We start from the raw sequence: 22,739 nt of genomic DNA, 5'->3' as shown, positions 1-22,739 counted from the left end.
ACAAAACAAAGTAAGACCATAGTCTTTACTATGGTATTCACACAACTGTGGTCTTACACAACTCTACTGAGTCAACTGCTAATTTTTTCGGTTGTCATCCAGTCTTTGGACATAGTTTTACCTTTCCTGTAAAAAGAGGGAAGGGGGGAGCCTGAGGGGCCCAGGTGGTTGAATGACTGACTCTTGGTTTCAGCTCAGGTCATGACCCCAGGGTTGTGGGATCAAGCCCCTGCATGGGGCTCCACGTTGACATGGAGCCTGCTTAAGATTCTCTCTTTCTCTCCCTCTTCCCCATTTCCCCACTAACACTCCCTCTTTCTCTTTAAAATTAAAAAAAAAAAAAAAAAGTGAAGATACAATTTTGTCCTCTGCTTTTTTCATTTAACTTTGCTGTAAATATTTTTCTGTTTTGCTCTATGTGTCATGACCTTAGCCTAAATCGAGTCGGTTGCTTAACCGACTGAGCTGCCCAGTTTCCCCAGTGCTTAACACTGAGCCGCCCAGGTTCCCCATTAAAATCTTTTTAAAACTATCTGTGCATGCTTGTTTTTTCTGAAATCCATTTGGGGATGTTAATTATTATAAATAATAATAAGGAACTGTCCAAAATTAGGTCATCAGTAGAATAAGAATCAGTATTTAATTTTAGTTATTTTCTCAAAAGTTTTGATAAATATGTGTTTAATTAGCATGCCAATTTTCTAAAAAGACTAATGAAATAAAGCTGTATTAAGTAAATGCTTTATGAAGTGTCTGCTTTTACTGCTTAAAACATTTTAAGTCTCTCTGAGTAAGTACCTAAAGTATTGTAAATTCCCTGGGTTCTACTTAATAAGTTAGCCCTGCTCTTGTTCGAAATAGTATATTGACTACCCTTGAAACTTTGTTTTTACAGGATTCACATGTTTACTGGGTGTCTATGATATTTATCACTTTCCAAGATAAGTGTATAATGATAGGACCTTTTCCTTTTCTCTACGGAGCCCATAGGCACAGATGTACTTATATCTATAAGAACATGAAAATGTTATTTTTAAAAAAAAATGTGAATAGAAAGTTATAGGACCACTGCAGAAAGAGGAGACACATTAAAAATTTCACGGATTTTCATGAAATTCCGTAAGAATGTTATAAGGTAGAGCCCATCATCTTTTTTATGGACGATGATATTGACAAGTACTAGTTAGCTTGCCTCCTTCCTCTCTCTCTCCCTTCCTCTGCACTCTGTTCCCTTCTCTTCCTCTCTCCTTGCCTTCACCAGGCATTTCCTTTTTTAAATTTTTATTTATTTTTGTGTTTTAAGTAATATCTCCACCCAGTGTGGGGCTCGAACTTACAACCCCAAGATCATGAGTCACGTGCTCTACTGACTGAACCAGCCAGGCATCCCTCACCAGGCATTTCTCGATATACACTACTTGCCCGAGGCCACCATAAAAGTAGGCTGCACAGAGTATATCAGATTCCCATCTCTATAATAATTAGCTCATTCCTTAGAGTTATGAACATTATACCATGAAAGTAATTTATGAGTTACTGAATATCTTGTGATATAGTTGATCTTCAGTTATTAGTCCCATAGATGTAATCTATACCATAAGAAAACATCGATGTGTTTTTATGGTTCTTGAAGGCTTATTTGTTTGTTATTAGGTACACACTGCCTGCAAAGATTTATACCATCCTGTGTGTCCCCTTGGCCAGTGTAAAGTGTCTGTCATACCTCCAATTGCACTGAACAGCACCGATTCTGATGGTATGTATCATTGTGTAAATATGTATATTCTTGGTATTAAATGTTGATATGTGCATTCATTTTCCTAGAATAAATTGAACTGTAATTGGTTATTTTGGTCAGTTGTTATATAATAATTCATTCAAATTGCTGAATCGTACCTTTAAATTTTTTTAAGTTTATTTTTTTAATAAATTTTTTTATATGTTTACTTATTTTTGAGAGAGAGAGATAGAGTGCAAGCGGGGAAAGGGCAGAGAGAGAGGGAGACACAGAATCCGAAGCAGGCTCCAGGCTCTGAGCTGCCAGCAGAGAGCCCGTCGCTGGGCTTGAACCCACAAACCTTGAGATCATGACCTGAGCCAAAGTTGGACGCTCAATCGACTGAGCCACCCAAGTGCCCCTAAGTTTATTTATTTTGAGAGAGAGAGAGAGAGGGGCGCCTGGGTGGCGCAGTCAGTTGAGCGTCCGACTTCAGCCAGGTCACGATCTCGCGGTCCGTGAGTTCGAGCCCCGCATCAGGCTCTGGGCTGATGGCTCAGAGCCTGGAGCCTGTTTCCGATTCTGTGTCTCCCCCTCTCTCTGCCCCTCCCCCGTTCATGCTCTGTCTCTCTCTGTCCCAAAAATAAATAAACGTTGAAAAAAAAAATTAAAAAAAAAATTAAAAAATAAAAGAGAGAGAGAGAGAGAAAGAGAGAACAAGTGAGCTTGTGTAAGTAGGGGAGAGGTGGAGAGAGAATCCCAAGCAGGCTACACACTGTCAGCACAGAGCCCGTCAGGGAGCTTGAAACATAAGATCATGATCTGAGCTGAAATCAAGAGTTGGAGGCCCAATCAACTGAGCCACCCAGGTGCCCCAGTACATTTAACTTTTATAAGAACATTTTAAAATTAAAATTTAACATAGTTATTATTATAGTGGTGAAATTCCTACATATAAGACTTTTTACATTTTACATTTCAGTAAATAAAATAAAATTACTCTGTAAAAATGCAATCCAAAAAGGTTAACTTTTTGTGTTTTTTTCCCTCCATAATTTTGAAATTACCCATCAGCATAGCACTTATTGAAATCTGTTTTTCTATAATTTCCTTGAGGAATTTATATTCCTGTAAATTCCATCACTTTTTCCAGAATCTTACAACTTGGTTGTTAAGTGCTGAAGAACCTGTCTTCCTTCTAAGCAAACCATATTACAAAAGGCTTTTACCATATACTGTTAGTAATGTTTTGCATTGCAAAAGTGCCTGTGGCTTTCAAACTTTTTATATAAATTATGCCAATAGGTATTATAAATACAAGAATATTGGCAGCAGAATATGTAATTTTTTAAAATCTGTGCTGTTAACAGCCCTCCCCCCAAGTCCTGCTATAATAAGTTTCTATTACTCATGATAACTTTCAAAATATTTTCTGAAGCCTCATGAAGGAGAAATTAAAATATCTTATGCTGAATATGAATATGAATTCTTTGACAAATGTGAATTTACAGACTGTGATCGGTTTCTGATAATTGAGTGTTAAGGTAGGTGGTATATCTCAAATATCTATGATTAACACTTTTCCCATCTGTACTAGGATTTTTCATTATAGAGCATATTATAAGAGATAAGTTCTGTAGTCTTATTGTGTAAATAATAAACCTGTCTCCATTTTGGGGGCTAAATTATAATTTATTGTTCAAGTAATAAACAAGGTTCTTTATGAATTTATGTTCTTTTCTCTGAAGTTTCATTAATGGTTTAATAGAGACAGCTGTACATATTGTACTGTGTTGTTGTTTTTTGTTTTTTTTTTTTACAGGTTTCTGTAGAGCGACATTTTCATTCTGTGTTAGTCCTCTATTGGTTTTTGTCAATTCTAAGAGTGGAGATAATCAGGGAGTAAAGTTCCTTCGTCGATTTAAACAGTTGCTAAATCCGGCTCAGGTGTTTGATTTAATGAACGGAGGTCCTCATTTAGGGTAATTGATTATTGATTAATCTCATTAGAATGAAATGTAGCACCAAGCATGAAATGTTTGATTTTTCAGTTCATGAAGATTGTCAATTCATCTAGACATCTCTATGTTGATCTTCCCACTCCTCCCTTTTTAAAGCTCTAATTATACGTTTTAACTTCCCCTTTTTGATATTTATACAACTTCCTTATGTGCTGAAAATCCCAAAATTTGTTTAGAAAATGTTTTAGAATATATCATACATCAAATAGTACTAACAGTTTACTTAGCTCTGAGGAGGAACCTGTGTAAATATAGAAATACATGATAATTTTAGAAAATGATCTGCGTGGAAGGCTAGCATTGATTTTTATGTAATACAAATAATCAATTATTTAACCAAAGCACAGATACTATTGCAGGTCCCAAGGATTGGAGACTCATTCATATAAATGACAAAAAATACTGTTGTTGATTGTTCTTTTCAGCATTCTGGAATATCCTATGAATTACAATCTGAAAAAAAATTAAATGTATTTTCAGTGAGGGAAAATATACCTTCCGGTACTTTAAATACATTTTTAGTGTATGCATATGATTTTGTTGAAGAGGTGATACAGTGTCATTAGAACCAAGGGCCTGCAACCTCTCCATGATTTACTTCTGTCAACTCAACTTTTCTCTTAAAGCATGAACACAGAAGTAGGAATGGGGATTTTAGGTACCCCCAGAAGGCCCTTACCCTTTCCTGTCCTTTCTATCTCTTGCCTCAGTCTTTGTGCTTCTTTTCACTTTTGCTCTTCAGAGTCTTTCTCCTTGTTCCCATTGCCTTCTTGCCAAGTCTCAGGCCCTTCTGAGCCCATGGATGTTCATCTTTTTCATCTGTCTCCAACCCCTTCCCTGGGTTCTGGTATTTCCTTACCTGGCTTCTCCCCTCACTTGTGTCTTTTCCGTTGCTGTTTAGCTGTGTCTTCCTTTCTAGCACATCTGTTTAATAATCCTTCACAGTCCAATATCTTACATTCTTAACATTTCCTTTTCTCACCTATATAATTCCAAGGAAGGCCCTTTGTGAAACCTCTTGAGATTGTCTCTATATTTTTTAGATTTCCACAATACTTGAGGTGTACAAAGGTACATTCAAAAGGTGCAATGTGTCAAAAATTGAGATGAAGGAAAAGGAATATAAAAGTAAAAAAGATTGACCCAAGTCTAGGGGATGAGGCGGAGGAAAAGCGAGTGGGTGTCCGAAAAGTGATACATCGACAAGGTTTGGTGGGTCTCTTTAGAAACTGCCTTGAGCATCAATAGTATCAGTGCCCTAGATTCACCATCCTGGTTGGTAGTATACTATTCTTAAGGAAATAACATATCCTTATAATGGAAAGAAAAAAAAGTCACTACTTTTACCATGTTGTATCCCTTACCTTTCATTCTCTTTCCCGGATCTGCTTCTTTGTTTTCTCATTTCCAACTCCCTTTTTCACCTAATTTTATCTCCCATTTCTACTTATAATCCCCTTTCCTCCTTACGATTAAGAAGTTTTCTTGAGTTAAGAATTGCACTTTAATTTTTATAGTATAATTAATATGTAAGAGTTCTTATAGTTATCTGAACATGAACACCAACAAATACAGAATAACAAAGAATTGGGGGAAGTGATTTTCATTTATTTGTATTAAAATAAAATCCTTTTTACTTTCAGTTTAAGATTATTCCAGAAGTTTGACAACTTTCGAATTCTTGTTTGTGGAGGAGATGGAAGTGTAGGTTGGGTTTTGTCAGAAATTGATAAGCTCAACTTGAATAAACAGGCAAGTACTCAGTCTTTCCTGACTCATTAACTACATTAACATGTACTCATTAGCATGCACGTATGCTAATCTGCTGACCAGGGAGGTGCAGAAATGCCATAGCTCCTGTTTCTCAGCTTGTCTGAGGTCTCCCTGTTGTATTCTCTTTCAGTGTCAGCTGGGAGTATTGCCCTTGGGTACAGGAAATGACCTTGCCCGCGTTCTGGGCTGGGGAGGTTCATACGATGACGACACCCAACTTCCTCAGATACTAGAGAAGCTGGAACGAGCCAGTACCAAAATGCTAGACAGGTAAAAGAGAATTTTCTTCCAAAACCAGACTGAATATGGCCTACTAAATCATTTTTGGCAGTTTAAATTTTACGAACTGTAAGCCCCATGAGGACAGAGACTTCCTGGTCCTACCTACTCTTTTCACGCCTGAGGTCTAGGACAGAGCCCAGCGTAGAGTAGACACTCAATAAATATATTTTTTGAGTGAATGAATGAATTGTAACAATAACTGAGAAAACTAGTCTAATGAACCCACTATTTTATTATATTTTATATACAGAAGATATCTTTTTATCTTTATTTTTTTAATATGAAATTTATTGTCAAATTGGTTTCCATACAACACCCAGTGCTCATCCCAACAGGTGCCCTCCTCAATGCCCATCACCCACTTTCTCCTCCCTCCCTCCCCCCATCAATTCTCAGTTTATTCTCTATTTTAAAAACAGAAGGCTATGCTGATACAGCAATTAATTGTCCTTGTTCTTCAGGTCAGAAAGCTTCAATAGTTCATTTTGTGTGGGGGCTTTGGATGACTATAATAGGTCATATAACAGGCCCCATCATCTTGCGGCTTCATTAAAGCTACGGAAGACACATAAAGTTTAGATTTGTTAGAATATCTCTTCTTAATTAATTGCATACTAAAAATGAATTGAACCAACAAAGAACTGAATACTAAAAAAGATAATCCTTTCCCAGGGACCGAGAAATATTAGAAAGACCTCTTCATATCAAGGAGGTGTTTATGATGTCCTGACCACATCTCAACCTCTTTTCTCTAAACGCCCCACGTATAAAAAAGAAATCACAGTATGTGTACCCTGAATATTCTAGAGGAGGTGTTTGGGATTGGAGTTTAGGAGCAACAGGACTCAGTACGCAGTAACCAACCCCCCCCCCACCACCACCACCACCATAAGTAGAAGACAAATGTCAAAATATCATTATGGACTTAAGCTAGCATGAATCAAAACAACTTTGATAGGATTAGCCATCTGTGGAACTGTTCCCGAAAATAACAAAATCTCATCAGGGAGTCACCAATCTAAAATGTAATTACTCTAAAATGAGCTATAACCTAATTAATTGTAACCTTGCCTGTCCTAAGGTAATGTTGTAATGGTCAATTCTTTTGCTGACAGAATATTTCAAAAGAGAGCTGGGTGGTACAGCATTTGTCTAAAGTTATGGTTATCCCAAACTATTCAGGAGAGGTATACCCCGGTCATTTAGGTGCTTGAAGGGGCTACTGTCTCCAGTCTTTAAAAGACCCCAGAGGTGATTTCCCAGTTCTGTGCTTACCAAACTATGCAGGGTATTTGAAATGGCTTTTTGCTGCAAATTTAAACACTGTTCTCGCTGCATCCCAAGAATAGAAAAGTCAGAATTCATTGCATTAGTGAAGAAGGGGAAGTTTTACTATGTATGTGCATTTCTTACTTCATGGAGTTTGGAAGTCACTAACCAGAGAACTGGTAAGATATGGAAATCATAAAGCATGAATTCAGCATTTTATGAGATTGCCAAAAATTCCATCTCTTTCTTCCAGTATCTGGTTGTCTTAGATACAGTAAACCATAGTTTGTGCAGACTTGTGCATATGTATGAGAGCAGAGTCTGTTTATTAAATTTTAAAGGAATTTTAGACCAAAGACTTTTCTCCCTTCAGGTGGAGTATAATGACCTATGAACTCAAGTTGCCTCCAAAAGCTTCTCTACTTCCAGAACCTCCAGAAGCATCCGAAGAATTTTATGTAAGACTTTAACCTTTTGCCTGTTTATCATTTGGAAATAGGGGTGAATATCTTGACCAAGTAAGAAAACTTTATAAGATACGGTAGCATGCTTGCTTAGTTTTATTTTTTATTATTTTGGGTATGGGCTCATTGACCGCTTCTAGTCTTCTCTCTCAGAAGGAAGAATTCATACGATGCAGGTTAGAGTCATTCTATGACCACCCACACTGGAAACATGAAGTTAGCCACATCACTCACTGTCATGGACCCCTGTTACTTTATCTATAGAACAAGGTTGCAATGTTGGAAAGAGTTAATGCAGTAACAAATGTGTGCAAAGCACCAGGCATGCAAGTTCCCCTTCCTCACCCCTGATGGTTCCCCCTGATATTCTACCTGCCTGCTTCTTTTTACCAACAGGGCTCCAGGGCAGGCCGGCTGATGACAGGTTCCTGTTAGCTTTTACTCAACTTCTGCTTTGGCCATGATCACCTGTCTATTAGGTGCTAGCTCAGCTCCCTTAAGCAATTTGCAAACACACTAATACTTGTCGCCAGAGTATTATATAATTTCTTCCTACTTTGCGTGCTCTGTTGAGTGTTCACCATTATAGGTTTCCAGTTTAAGCCTGCTGATCAAGATAAAAACAAAGGAAGAAAGACAGCACACTTTTTTCCATCCCTGGTACAGACCATTAACTACAGTTTTTTAGATGTTCTTAAAGATTCAGCATTTTGATTAAACCTCAAAGCACTGGAGAATGAAAACAGACCCTACTTTTCAAAGGATTACTCTGTGACTAACAAGACCGTTTGGTCTATAGTAACTTATTTTTCCCTCTAGGAAAATTCATCTGTTTATAGTTGAAATCTTTATTTTGTCATTAAGAAAATTATGGTCTTGTCAAAACTGAGGAAAGGAATGATAACTAGAAACATGGGGCTATGCCTTAAACCAGCTAATTATATAATGCCCTTTTCTCACATAAAGGTAGCAAAAACTGCCTCTAAAAATATGGAAAATACAAAAATGTATGAAAAAATAATCTTACTTCTAGTCCTAACACCCAAGGATAATTGCTATTAAGGATTAATATATTTACTATTTTTTTTCTAGCAGCATTTTTATTTATAGTATTATTTTATCCAACTACAAATATAATACATGTTTTTATAGGAACCAGTCTTTTTTCTTAATAGTATTTTTGTAAATGCTATTAATTTTCTCCCCAAAGAGACAAAAGGGGGAATTCTTTTGCTCTACTTACTTAAGAGATGTCTACTTCCTAGCATACAAAATAAAGGGAAACAATTTTACTTTTATTGCATATGTATAGTCATTAAATATGAGATATGGTTGTAACTACATGGAAGCAATCTCTTTTTTAGTATAAAAGGTTTTGAATGAAACAGTTTATTTTGGTTTCCTATTAAAATATTTCATAACAAAGGAATAGCATGCCTTCAGAATACACGTTAAGTGAGTGTTCTACAACACTCTGACTCGTCACCATGTGACTTTTTTTTCCCTTTAAGACTGTAAGAACAGTAAGCTGCACCTTCCTTCTTAGGCCCAACCTAATTTCCCAGTTTATATATTTTTTATTCGTTTTAAATTCCTTTATGCGTGACTGTGAAATTACTATTTTTTCAGTTTTCCTTAAAAGGACACAAATGTGGTTGAACTTCCTGATTATCTTATTAACTTAGCATTCCGCTGGCACCGTAGAATTGCAGAGTTTAAAGAACTGTGACAGTTTTGTTGATGAATTCCTTATGGCCATAATTAAGTAATTCTGTTTCCTGTTAGACTTTTTAAACATTGAAAAAGTAGTGATTCCACGATTTCCTCCAGTAACAATGATTCTATTGATACTCACTGGTAGAAAACACATTGTTGATATTTAGTGTGAAATCCCCATGCTGTCATGTCCTTTTCTCCCGTACCCCTTTACGAATGAGTATGTATCCTTCCAGCGATATCATGCTTAGTTCACTCCTGTCCTCACCTCAGGTATCACTTGCTCCAAGCAGCCACCCTTCATCCCCCAAGTCCCACTATTATCTCCTTCTTGGGAGTTCCATAGCCCCCTTCCATTATCACCTGCCATTATCTTGGTGCAATTGTACTGTCACGGTGCGGCAACGTGTTATCCATTCACCATTATATTGTCATCTGGTGTCATGACTGACACAAAGCGGGCAATTAATAAAAAATTCTTACTGTTAATTTTTTGTCTAAATACCACACACTTTTGGAACTAGGGGCATCTTGGCATCAAAGCCTTCTGACCTTGTCTGTTTCTCGGAAGCCAGATTCCTATTGCTTTCCAATTGGTTTCAAAGCTTTTTGATGTAAGAGTCATATTTTTAGTCTCTTTTGTATCATACCCAAATCACACCAGTCTAGTGAGTCAATAGATGCTCATCTATTAATGGTAAGGTCATAAAAAAGAGGATGTGAACTGCTGCACCTCCATCCTGACAACAGGAACGAATGGCTTCAAATCCCTGGAAACGAAATTCTTCCTATTAGTTTATTTTTTTAATTTACTCTTATAGAAAGCTCCTCTCCCCTCAATTCTTTGTTTCCTAGATGCTTGGTAACAGCATGCTAAGATGTTATAACGTTATTTTTTCATTCACTTAACAATTTTAAATGCCTGTTGGCATCCGGGAGTAGACATAAAAGATTGCCCTCCAGCTCCAGTCAGCTTAGAGTGCCAATTCCCAAGCTGTGTGCAGGGGGCCTCCAGGCACTCACTCTGGTGAATTCAGAGGGCTACCATAAGATGTGTTCAAATTTCAAAGAGAATTTAATTGTAATACTCAACATCTATTGGACAGCACACAGCTTGAAGTACTGGACAGTTGAAACATCATTGCACTACACTTCTTTTGATGACATCACATTTTTGCGAAGCTTGGGTTTTCAGTAGTCACTGTGACAAAAAGCAAACACCACACAAAAGTCAGTGTTGAATAGGAAATGAGAGAGTTCTTGTCCAATCTGATTCCAAGGCTTGAGACGTACACAGTGCCTACAGGCTCACAGCTCGTTATTTAAGAGTTAAATATGATACTATTTTTTCTTTTAATCTGTGTGTATTATTTTTTCAAGTGGCTATTAAGTTGTTAGGACATAAATACTAAGTTGTGTGTACTTAACTACTGTTAGCTGTTCCTTTAGGCCTAAGGGTATGTGACAAAATCATTCAGACATTAAGGATGCCACAAAGCGAGAAAGCTGGAGAATATATTTTGAGGGACAGACAATAAATGATCAGCTATGTTTAGGTTATTTTCAGGGTATAATGGCTGCACAGAAGAGAGGGCTCTCAGTCTGGTAAGTTCAGTGAAGTCTTTACAGAAGAGATTGTACCTAAACTGGGTTTTCAGCACAAACAAAGAGAAGTAGGAATTAGCCAGTTGAAAAAGAGCATCATGTAGGGCTTGATAGTAAGGACCTTCATACATTTGGGACACTACAAGTAATTCTGTTGAGTTAGAGCTCATGGTGCAAGGGAAGAGCATCAAAAGACATGACGGTGGAGAGAAGGAGGGTTCAGAGCACGGAGAATCCTGGGAATTGTGGAAGGTGTTGCGTGTTAGCTGAAGAATTTTGACTCTGTCTGGAAAGTAGGAAGATCTCCTCTAACATGTTAGGTAGAGATGTGTCATGCTCAGATTTGTGTTTTTGAAAAAGATCATTGCATCATGAAGTGGAGAATGATTTGAAAGGGGTTAGAGAGATATAGGGATCCCAGCTACAAGGCTGGTGTAATGATGCACTTGAGAAATGACAAAATTTATGTTTGACAGTTAACCAAAGATCAGGACTTGCTTGGAGTGGGGGGGTGGGGGGTGGGGCGGGAATAATAGTGGGATAAGCTGCAGACCTGGCCCCCTAGTTTGTTAGCCCAGGATCGTGGGAAAATCACACAACTTCACTGAGCCTTAGTTTCCTTGGCTGTAAAACAGGACAATTAATGGGATAAATATGTATCGAATACTTTATCACAGTGTCTGTACACAATAAAAATGTTAACTATTATTCTTATCTTACCTTCCTGACTCTAAGTGACTACATAATAGCTTAATAAGGGACATCGATAATTTTATCTTTGGACATAGAGGTTATTTCATTTTCCTCTGGAAGAGGTTGTATTCTTTGCCTTTTCTTATTTTTAACAGGCAAAAACTTGGATTTTTACATGTAATTTCAAAGGGAATTACTGAGAGTATAAAATACTTTCCCCTACCTTCTTAGGCTCTATGACAATCTATCCTGTAGGGAAAAGAAATGAAACTAATCATTTTGAAAACTATTTCCTTTCTTTGCTTTTTTAAAAGATGTATTTTCATTTTTCTGATCTTGAGTATAAAGATACACTTTATAAACTTTTAATGTTTACACTGGAAGATGAATAAAGTGGATTTGCAAGTGAACACAACATTGCGTGAGGCTTTGAGGCTCTTCCCCTCCCATCCTTTCCTTAATGTAAGAATTCCTTTCTATACGTGGTCTGCCTCTGAAGAAAGTAAGATAGAAATTTAAAAGAGTGACATACTGATTAGCCACTCATGGAACTGGGCAGAAATCGGGAATGAGATCTCTTTGGAAAGACGCTAGTCAGGAGGGCTTTAAGGAGGGGGGTTGGTAACTGAATCTGCATTTAAGTCTGAATGACCTGGTGCCAATGGGTAAGAAGCAACAAAAGGATATCAGAGAAGGGCGGAAGAACACAGGAGGCCAGCTGGAACAGAGCAGGTGGTTTACACTGGAAATTTTTGAGCTGTAGGACGTTGTACATATTGGAGGCAAACATTTGATGGAAGGCTCTGAATAGAGGCTGTTTAAATACTGTGCACATGTTTGCATATTAGGAAGATATGTTCTTTCAACAGAATCTTACATTTTGAGTCAAACAGAAAAGGGGAGACAGGACTCCCTGAGCATTTTGATTACTTCCTAATTTGAGAGATTTATTTACATGGCTGTATGACAGACTACTCAACATTCTAAAAAACTTTTTATTGAATTGTGCACCCAGAAAAGTGCACCAATCATAAATGTACAGTTGGTAAGTTTCCACAAGCTGAATACACCCATGTAATCAACATGCAGATCACAAGGCAGTATTATCAGCGTGCTGTGAGCCCCCACAGGCCCTCTTCCATTCACCACCCTCCCCTCCCACCCCAGGAACCACTCTCCTGGCTTCTAACAGCATAGATTATTTTTGTCCATTCTGCACTTTATAAAATGAATCATTTTGTAAGCAGTTCTTTTCTGAATCCTTTTATTCCACATTATGTCTGTGAGATTCATCCGTGTTATGGCATAGCTGTAAACCACGCGTTCTCATTGCCCCCATCTAGTCCATTGCGAGGATATGCTACAATGTGTTATCCATTCTGCATTTGAGTGAATGCTGCTATGAACGTTTTCTATCACATGTCTTTTGGTGAACGCACATCACATTTCTCTGGGTGTGTGTGTGTGTGTGTGTGTGTGTGTGTGTGTGTAGAAATCGGATTGCTGGATCCTATGCTATATGTGCATATGTTTGGCTTTGAAAGACACCCAGCAGTTTTCTACAGTGTTTATATCAATGCCTGCTCTCCCACCAGCAGTGAATGAGACTTCTGTAGCTCCACAACCTTGCCAATATTTGGCATTTTCCAGGCATTGTTGCTGCTATTTCATTTTAACTCTTCTGGCAAATACAGTGGAACCTCACTGTGGTTTTATTTTGTGTTTGCCTGACAGCTGATGAGGCTGATTTCCTTTCATCTGTTTGTGGACCATTTTTTTTTTAATCCTCCTCTTTAAATTTCTAGTCTAGCCCATTTTTCATTGGGTTGTCTGGCTTTTTTTTGTGCCTACCTGGAGGAGTTCTTTATGTGTTCAGCCATTCGACATTTTTTTCTAATTTAATGGATTTTAGGGTTTTTTCTAAGACTATAGATTAAAGAATTTCAGAAACTAAAAGCCTTTTATAGAAGGGAAGTATTTATCTATTTTGTATGATGACTTTTCATATAATTCATTATACTCACTGCCCTGTGTCACTTGTGTCTTAAATGATCCCATTTTGGAAGTGGTAATAAACTGAGTTGTATAAATGCCAGCAACAATAATACAGTGTAGGTTTTTTACTTTTTCAGATGACAATTTATGAGGACTCAGTTGCAGCTCATCTTACAAAAATCCTCAATTCTGATGAACATGCCGTGGTCATATCATCTGCCAAGTGAGTAACGGAGTTCAAGTCATCAAAGAGTTATATGGTGAAAATGAAAGGACAGCTTGTTCCTACCATTTATGTCACTTTTTTTGTGATTTCCCCCCCCCCAAAATATTGGTGAAGTAACTTATAAAGTTAGAGTACCTTATAAAGTTAGATATACTAAACTTGCATTGTTTTTTTTAAAAAATCACTTTAGCATCTTATTTGCAGTGAAGTATATATTTAGAGGGGTTTTTTAATGCCTAATCTGAAATATTTTTATCAGAAAGGTGTGATATGAATTAGAGTTTAATTAATCTAAGTTCCTATTTAAAGAAGCATTTATGATTATAATATGGAAAACACATTTCACCATAATTTATTATTATAAACACTACTCTTTAGGAACTGTTTACATCAGGAAAGGGAAAATATTGAAGAGATTTTTCAAAGTGACATTTATCAGCATGTTAGAATTCCATAATTATATTTTAATTCAAAGTTATCAGATTTTAGTTAAGTTGATTCTGTACATGGAGCCAAAGCTACTTGATTTTATTATCTTAAATGTTGCCTGCCCGGAATTTAGAATTTAGTTTTGAAATATCCTATACTGATATCCTGAGAGCTGCAAAGTCAACTAGAGTAAGGGGTGAAACCCGCTGAAATTTTCAACTGATAAGCAAAGGTCAAAGCATGCTTTAAGATTCTGGCTTAGCAAGGAAATATTACTGTTATACAGAAAGAGGAGACAAAGAAGAAGTAAAGAAAGGGAGTGAGGGACTGGGGAAGTAGTGGGAGGAAAAATACACAAACCTTAGTATATTATATATTTAATTTGCAAAGACTCAAGGGAAGACCAGATAAATCATTACAAACAAATTTGCTTGTGACAGAGTACAAATACAGTAACGACTGCTTTTGCTGCCATAACCCCCAGGAATAGGAAACCGGGCTGAGCAATAGGAAGGGTATTGCTTAAGGAATAATAGGAAGGAACAGCTTAAGGCAGGGGAGCAGACTGGTTGCCCAGAGAGGTGGGCAGCAGATGCTCTGATGCACAGTGCTGCTGGTGGGTTTTTGCTGCTGTTGTTTGGTTGGGCGTTTTCTTTTTTAAATTTTTTTAATGTTTATTATTTTTGAGAGAGAGGGAGAGACAGAGGCACAAGCGGGGAATGGGCAGAGAGAGAGAGGGAAACACAGAATCGGAAGCAGGCTCCAGGCTCTGAGCTGTCACCACAGAGCCCGACATGGGGCTTGAACCCATGAACCACGAGATCATGACCTGAGTCGAAGTCGGACGCTCCACTGACCGAGCCACCCAGGCACCCCTGGTTGGGTGTTTTCTGACAAGTTGCATGGCTTATGGTGAAATGTAAAAATCTCCAGTTCCTCCCAAGCCTCAGCACTCCCTAGGCCTTCCTCATACTGGGCCAAATTTATAAATATACCCACGTCATTCCTTAGGTACTTCTTAAGTTACTTCTACAAGGAAGACATTTGCGCTTGCCACCCTTGCTCTATGAATCAAATGCTTGTTTTTATAGGACATTTTAGAAGCTATTGCTAGAAAAAATGGAAAGCTGATTGGAAACTTTTTAAAATTATAACAAGTTATAAAAAGAATTGTTCTTTAGTGCAGTTAATATTTTAAATATTTCAAATTTGGATGTTAGCAAATCTCTTGATATTGGCCTTCATGTGTTTGATGTGTTTGATTACTGCCTTCTATACATTTGATATGTTTCTTAACTGAGATATAATTGGCTTATGACCTTGTCTTCTTTTAAACAAAATATTATGTAGAATTCTAATATTTAAATAATTAAAAATCTGTTTTGTTGTCATTAATAAATTGGACAAGATTAAATTGTTAGCCATTTGTGAGAAAAAGTAAGCAATGAGATTATAGATAACGGTTATAATTTTTTATTTGATGCAGTTTCTAATTATTTCTGTATTTTATTTTGATTATTGAAGACAATTTCCTTACTAACATGTAACCAAAATAAAATACAGAAATAGCTGAAAACTGCATCAAATATAGTCTAAGATTTTCCCAAAAAAACTGTGAATTCTGAAGTGAAAGCTAACATATTACTTGTCTCTCATATTTCTAATGATTATTTGAGCATGTAAAAAAATATATATATCCTATATTTCTAAGTGAAATTTGAATCAAGTATTTGCAAAATCCTTGAAGTCTTTCTGGAAAACAGTTTGAAAAACACAGTGTTGAAAAACACAGTTTGAAAGTCACAGTATTGGGCCAAGTAGAAGTAAATGTGAGGTCCTAGCTGAGATTCAACCATTTAGTAGCTTTGTGGCCCAGGTCTGTTTTATCAAGTGTAGGAATGTCCTTCCTCTCTCATGGAACTGCTAGGAGATTTAAGTTGAGTAGTAAAATAAATATAGAGCTTATAAACTCCAGAGTGCTATATTAAATTATGGTATCATCATCTCATGTTTTAATCAATTACATTCAAATTTTTCTTTGACCTTGGCCTGGCTCTTTGTCTAGGCTCCACTATTATTAACTTTAGCTTTGGATTTCTCTCTGACCTTCGTTTGCCTCTAAGCAGATTCTTCTTTTTTTTTTTTTTTTTCTATTTTTTTTTATTATTTTTTTTAATATATGAAATTTATTGTCAAATTGGTTTCCATACAACACCCAGTGCTCATCCCAAAAGGTGCCCTCCTCAATACCCATCACCCACCCTCTCCTCCCTCCCACCCCCCATCAACCCTCAGTTTGTTCCTCAGTTTTTAACAGTCTCTTATCTCTAAGCAGATTCTATTCCAACCCTGGTCCCCTCTTGTCACTCCTGTGTGCTCCCATACTGCCCAGCTGTCTTGCCTTTATAACCCCAGATTAAAATTTTGGGGGATTTGCCATAAAAAGATTTAAGACTGAAAAGAAAGGACAAAATGTAGTAAATTTGTACCATTAATATAGTATATTTCAAATTTAATTTTTGTTATGAACATTTTCAAACATACATAAAAGTAGAGAGACTAGTATAATGGTTTCCCACCATACCCATCACACAGCTTCAGTGTCTGTCAAAATTTTGTCATCCACTTCCACTTTTCCATGCTACAGTATCTCTACACAAATCCCAGAAATCCTTTTATTCTAGTTTCAGTATATATACCTAATAATCTTATTAAAAAGTCTAATAAAATTAGTAATAATTCTCTAAGACCATCTCGATCCATATTCCATTTGCCCTAATTATCTCAAAGTTTTTTTTTTAAACAGTTGTTTTATTCAAGTCAAGAACCAAACAAGGTTCAATTATTGCATTTGGGTTATATGTCCCTTTAAGACTTGTAAAGTATAAAATAGTTCTCCCTGCTTAAAAAAAAAAAATTTCGGGGCACCTGGGTGGCTCAGTCAGTTAAGCATCCAACTCTTCATTTTGGCTCAGGTCATGATCTCATGGTCATGGAATCAAGCCCTGCGTCGGCCTCCATGCTGAGCATGGAGCCTGCTTAAGATTCTTTCTCTTTCTCTGCCCCTCTCCCCCAGTCATGTTCACTCACTCTCACTTTCTCTCTCTAAAATAAAATTAAATTTAAATTAAATTAAATAAAAGTTAAATAAAGTAAATAAAAATAAAATAAGGTAAAATAAATTGTTATCAAGGCATGGCATATACACGGTAAAGTACCCAAAGCATAAAGGTATAACTTAAGTGATGAGAGAAAAGAATACACACACACATTCACATTCACATACACATTCTTGTAACCACCACCTAGATAACATAAATAATTCCCTTCCTTTGATAATGCTAGTTACTTGTTAAATGATGTAATATTCAGGAAGAATGTTTTAACCTCCTTGTGCATGTTTAAACTTGTTTTATAAAATAGTAATTCCCAGCAGACTAAACTGTTTTAACTATTTTTTAAATGCTGAAAATACTATAGAAATGCTATATTCCATTAGCATAGCTAATATGTAGGTTAACTAACGTAGTTACTATGAACTAACCAACATAATGTCAACATTTCTTTGATTTTGAAATTTTGTAAACATGAGTTACCTTCTGAGAATCAGAAGCATTAGCTAGCAATTATAGATGTCATTTATTAATAAAAATACAAAGCAAAGTTATTAAGTAAATGCAAGTTGTTCTGAGGATAAAACTTCTTAGAATATGGGATCGCTGGCCAGAAAAAAATAGTAAGATTGGAACTATTGCCATAGAACCATAGAATTTTATTTTATTTATATTTTTTAATGTTTACTTATTTTTGAGAGAGACACAGAGTGCGAGTGGGGGAGGGGCAGAGAGAGAGGGAGACACAGAATCAGAAGCAGGTTCCAGGCTCTGAGCTGTCAGCACAGAGCCTGATATGGGGCTCGAACTCAAGAACGGTGAGATCAGACCTGAGCTGAAGTCGGACACTTAAACGACTAAGCCATCCAGATGCCCCTAGAACCATAGAATTTTAGATTTAGAATCTATCTTAGAGATAATTTAGGCTAGCTCCTCTCCCCCATTAAATAGATGAGATAAGATATGTAGTTATTACAATCTTTCCTCAGAGCACAGAGTAGGTAATGGTTTTTTTTTATGTATTATGCATTGATATTTGAAAATCATCTTTAACTTCTGATTGGAACTTTTTTATATCAGATGTAAAATGAATTTTTCAGATGATACCTGCCTGCCAATATGCACATCTGTTTGGGCACCATTGCCATATTTTTCTGCATGTAGTGTTTGCATGTTTTATTGTCATTTGCCACTATTAAAAAAATAAGTGAAAAATTGATAAATGAAGATACTGCTACTAGTGATGAAAAGTATAGATGCCATGAATACAATCTGATTGAGATCATAGTGGAAATCATCAAGCATGCTAAATGGTTGGCTCCAACTGAATATTTGGTGCAAAATCAACTATATATTTGTGTTCAACTTGGAAGGAAGAGAACAAAACTAAAGAAATAAAATGCTTGGAAATAGCTTGTCAAAGTTATGACTAACATTAGTTTAAGATATAATTAGGGACTAAAAATATTTATAACTCTATGAGAAAATCCATGTTCCACTTTCATTGTTTGATTTTTGAACCTGTTTTCTGGAAGTCTATGCATTAAAGTAGAAACTGTAGGGGCGCCTGGGTGGCGCAGTCGGTTAAGCGTCCGACTTCAGCCAGGTCACGATCTCGCGGCCCGTGAGTTTGAGCCCCGCGTCGGGCTCTGGGCTGATGGTTCGGAGCCTGGAGCCTGTTTCCGATTCTGTGTCTCCCTCTCTCTCTGCCCCTCCCCCGTTCGTGCTCTGTCTCTCTCTGTCCCAAAAATAAATAAACGTTGGAAAAAAAAAAATTTTTTTTTAAATAAAGTAGAAACTGTATCAGTTGGAGAATGTCTTTTACGTTATTATAGTAAATACATTTATTTATTTTTTTATTCATTTTGAGAGAGAGATAGAGAGCAAGTGGGGAGGGACATTGAGAGAGGGGGAGAGAAAGAGAGAGAGAGAAAGAGAGAGAGGATTCCAAGTAGGCTCTGTGCCTTCAGTGCAGAGTCCAATGCAGAGCTTGGACCCACAAACAGGGTGATCATGACCTGAGCTGAAATCAAGAGTTGGATGCTTAACCGACTGGGCCACACAGGTACCCCTACAGTAAATACGTCTTTAAATTGCTTTTCTCCAGTTTGCAAGTTCCCAGGTAGTATGATTTTGAAATCATACAAGTGTACGTTTTATTTCAATTTTAAGAATTCTACAGTCACTATTTAGGTGTAGTAAAAAGTTAGTTCATTTCTCCCAAGTATACGTATTTTATATCTTCTGGAATATGAAACTTACTGGATCCTAAGATAGACCATTTCTTCTAATTTTCCCCACAACTTCCATGGCAAGTATTCTCTAACACAGAATCGTACTCTCCCCTACAGCCTCCACCTGCCTCAACAACATGGTACCTTTGTTGCCCCTTGCATTCCTGGGCTGATGGGCCAACAGGCTCTGTCCCTAAGAATTAGGAACATGCCAGCAAAAGTAGTTATGATAATGTTGTGGCATATGCAATTTCACAAATTCTGACAGAAAATTATATCAGGGCAGTGTTGTAACAATAACAAAGAAAAGGTCTAGTTTGGAGTTCTGTAAAGAGGGGAAACTGTCCGTGTCTCCTCTTCTTAGAGGTGGGACAGCTTAGAGAAACTTTCAGTAAACTTCATAGAAAAACTTTCACGATAGCCTCACTTTAATATTTCAACAAGTTCTATAAAAGTGCTATACACGAACAAAGAGGACAAACCTTGAGGTGGAGCACATGAATGCATCTCTAATAAATAGTAAGCTAGAGTCTCTGGAGAATTGTGATTTTAAAAAGCCAACAGAGGGGCGCCTGGGTGGCTCAGTCGGTTAAGTGTCCGACTTCAGCTCAGGTCATGATCTCACGGTTCGTGGGATCAAGCCCCGTGTTGGTCTCTGTGCTGACGGCTCAGAGCCTGGACCCTGCTTTGGATTCTGTGTCTCCCTCTCGCTCTGTTCCTCCCCCACTCACACTCTGCCTCTCTCTCTCAAAAATAAATAAATAAACATTAAGAAAATAAAAAATAAATAAAATTTTAAAAATTTTGAAAAAGCCAACAGAAAGGTTGAAGGTTAGGAAATACTACTTTTTGTCCGAGTGAGATCTAGAGATGGTTGCCAAAAAACAACAAAGAAAATAAAAATTGTTAAATTGTTAGGAATAATTCATTATTTCTTAGATAATAAATGTGAACGTTTGGAGTGTGTATGTACACTCTATCTATTGAATGGCTTGATTTCATAACACTTAAATATCTGGAAACTTAATCATTATATCACTCATATACCAGAGAAAATTGTGAGGATAATAGAAAAAAATAATTGCTGGAACCTGCTTGTTTTTTCCTTCAAATTCCTAAATTGTATCCATAATAAAGAGAAATATAATTGTTTTAAAATAATTCTGATTTTGTTTTCAGACTCACTAAGCCCATGCTACAAAAAGCTGGTCACATACCATTCTGTTGGATTGTTTCAACACCAGTCCCAAAGACTTTTGAAAGACAGATTTTTGTCAGTGTTAGGGTTTCAGATTATTTTTTCTCCTAATCTATTTCTATTGCAAAGAAACCAAATTTATGTAAAAGGAACAAGTAAAGCATATGTTGTTGACACTAACAAAATCTAAATTAAATTAGTCTTGCCTATGACTATACTGGTCACGTTAAGGAAATAGATTTGCAGAGAATATAACTCAATCCAAGTGGCAGGTTGGCTACACAATCTCTTTCCTCTTTAGGAACAATATACTTTCAAGATACCCAGATAATGAACATTAGAGTGACAGTGACAACTTTAAGTGACAAATTTATCCTTGTTTTTTCAACATTGCAAGTTCTGTTATGAAAATATATAAGATGCCGGAGATAATGCTTTAAATTTCTATATGGGATCTACAAATGCTCCTCTCAAGAATTTAATTTAAATATTTGAGAAGGACTTATTATAACCTTAAAAGGACTGTTAGTTAAATTATATAAAGCAAAGTTTATTCATGTACATTTCCGTTTATCACTTAGAATGTCTTGAACTTCTATAGTACGTGTTACACAGCAGATAGAGTATGGGTTTTTTATACAAATGGTCCCTGTATTTTGACCTAATTGTGCTTGTTTTAGGTATAGTTTACCTAATTGTGCTTGTTTTTAAAATGTTTGTCAATCAAACCAAATCAGCCTACTGGATTTACTGAATTTCACCATTTCTTTTCCTCAAAGGATCCTATGTGAAACTGTAAAGGACTTTGTTGCCAAAGTAGAGAAGGCATACGAAAAAACGTTGGAAAATGCTGTTGCAGCTGATGCTGTGGCCAATAAAGTAAGCAGGTCACCTTTAGAGCATGAAAGTTTTGACTAACAATGCTGGCATTGAACAGTGTTTTACAGCTAGATTGATTAAGTGGCTTTCTTACCAAAACATCTTAAGTCAAGAGAAAAAGTCCTTTTGAATCAGATGTAAGGGATTAAAACATATTCTATTTTATGGTTATCTGGTAGGAAAACTGCATTACTGAAGACCATCTGACAACATGAATTTTATAACTCAACTCCCTTTTCCCACTGATTGACATCTTGAAGGAGAAATGCACAGTAGTCGGGTCACAGGTGGGAGATGCAGAGCCACTGGTGTTCCAGTGCAGAGAGAGGAATGGCTTTCCATTTCCAGGCAAACTGGGCGTCAGGCTCTGTCCATCCATCTTAGCGCCATTCCTTAAGTTCCCCAGACAGTATGGCCCTTGGTCCCTTTCAGGGTTCTGTTTCTTGCTTTGCCTTTTTCTTTATAGATTTTTTTTCCCTCTTTATGAGCTTTCTGAGGCTAACATAAGAAACTTAAAAGCTACTCTCTTTGCTCTCATATGTTCATGACAGGGAGTTCTTACAAAAGGTTCTTGGGCTTGAAAAGGATTGGTCTCCTCCAGATTCATGCTGTTGATGGTGGTTTAACTGAGTGAAAGGAAAAGAAAATAGAAGTAAACATACATTTGACATTTTCAGCCTCTTTTCTTCTTGTTTTTCTACTCTGTGGAGAGCTTCAGAAAGGCCTCTGTAGCCACACTTTTTTCTGTTAACTATTTCCACTGTAACCTTGTGTTAGCATGACATCAAAGGCCAATAAATGGAGGCGGAAGGAACTGGAACTTGTGTGGAATAAAGGTAAATTAGGCAGTCACATCAACAGCTTCCGTCCTAAATATTTCTTTACCCATAGTCATTCAAGAGAAGCAGACAGAAACAAGGTCCGAGAGCTGGTTTTTCTTTCTCCATCTTCTTTTACTTCTTTATCATTGTGCATTTTCCTTTTTTGCTCTTTTTTTGAGCCATTAATCCCTTAGGTTTCCTTCACTCCTTTTAAAACCAAAGCTCTGAAGGAGAGCTTACCAAGGCTCAGCCAGACCTGCAATTTGTGATGCTCAAAACAGTACCATACATTGATTACTTTAAA

General features: G+C 36.8%; 1 protein-coding gene across 9 annotated transcripts in view; it reads left to right on the top strand.

Annotated features, from left to right (window-relative positions):
• DGKH (diacylglycerol kinase eta) overlaps positions 1-22,739 on the top strand; it is a 186,259-nt gene that overhangs the window by 115,638 nt on the left and 47,882 nt on the right. For all 9 annotated transcript variants that reach the window (XM_045477782.1, XM_045477762.1, XM_045477789.1 and 6 more), the window contains 7 exons: positions 1,654-1,756; positions 3,540-3,699; positions 5,382-5,490; positions 5,642-5,781; positions 7,436-7,520; positions 13,673-13,758; positions 21,515-21,614. In XM_045477782.1, the coding sequence (XP_045333738.1) occupies positions 1,654-1,756; positions 3,540-3,699; positions 5,382-5,490; positions 5,642-5,781; positions 7,436-7,520; positions 13,673-13,758; positions 21,515-21,614 (783 nt within the window). The remainder of the gene's footprint in view (positions 1-1,653; positions 1,757-3,539; positions 3,700-5,381; positions 5,491-5,641; positions 5,782-7,435; positions 7,521-13,672; positions 13,759-21,514; positions 21,615-22,739) is intronic.

The sequence above is a fragment of the Leopardus geoffroyi genome, chromosome A1, assembly GCF_018350155.1.
Source record: "Leopardus geoffroyi isolate Oge1 chromosome A1, O.geoffroyi_Oge1_pat1.0, whole genome shotgun sequence".
NCBI lineage: Eukaryota > Metazoa > Chordata > Mammalia > Carnivora > Felidae > Leopardus > Leopardus geoffroyi.
This window is presented reverse-complemented; position numbering and strand designations above follow the sequence as displayed.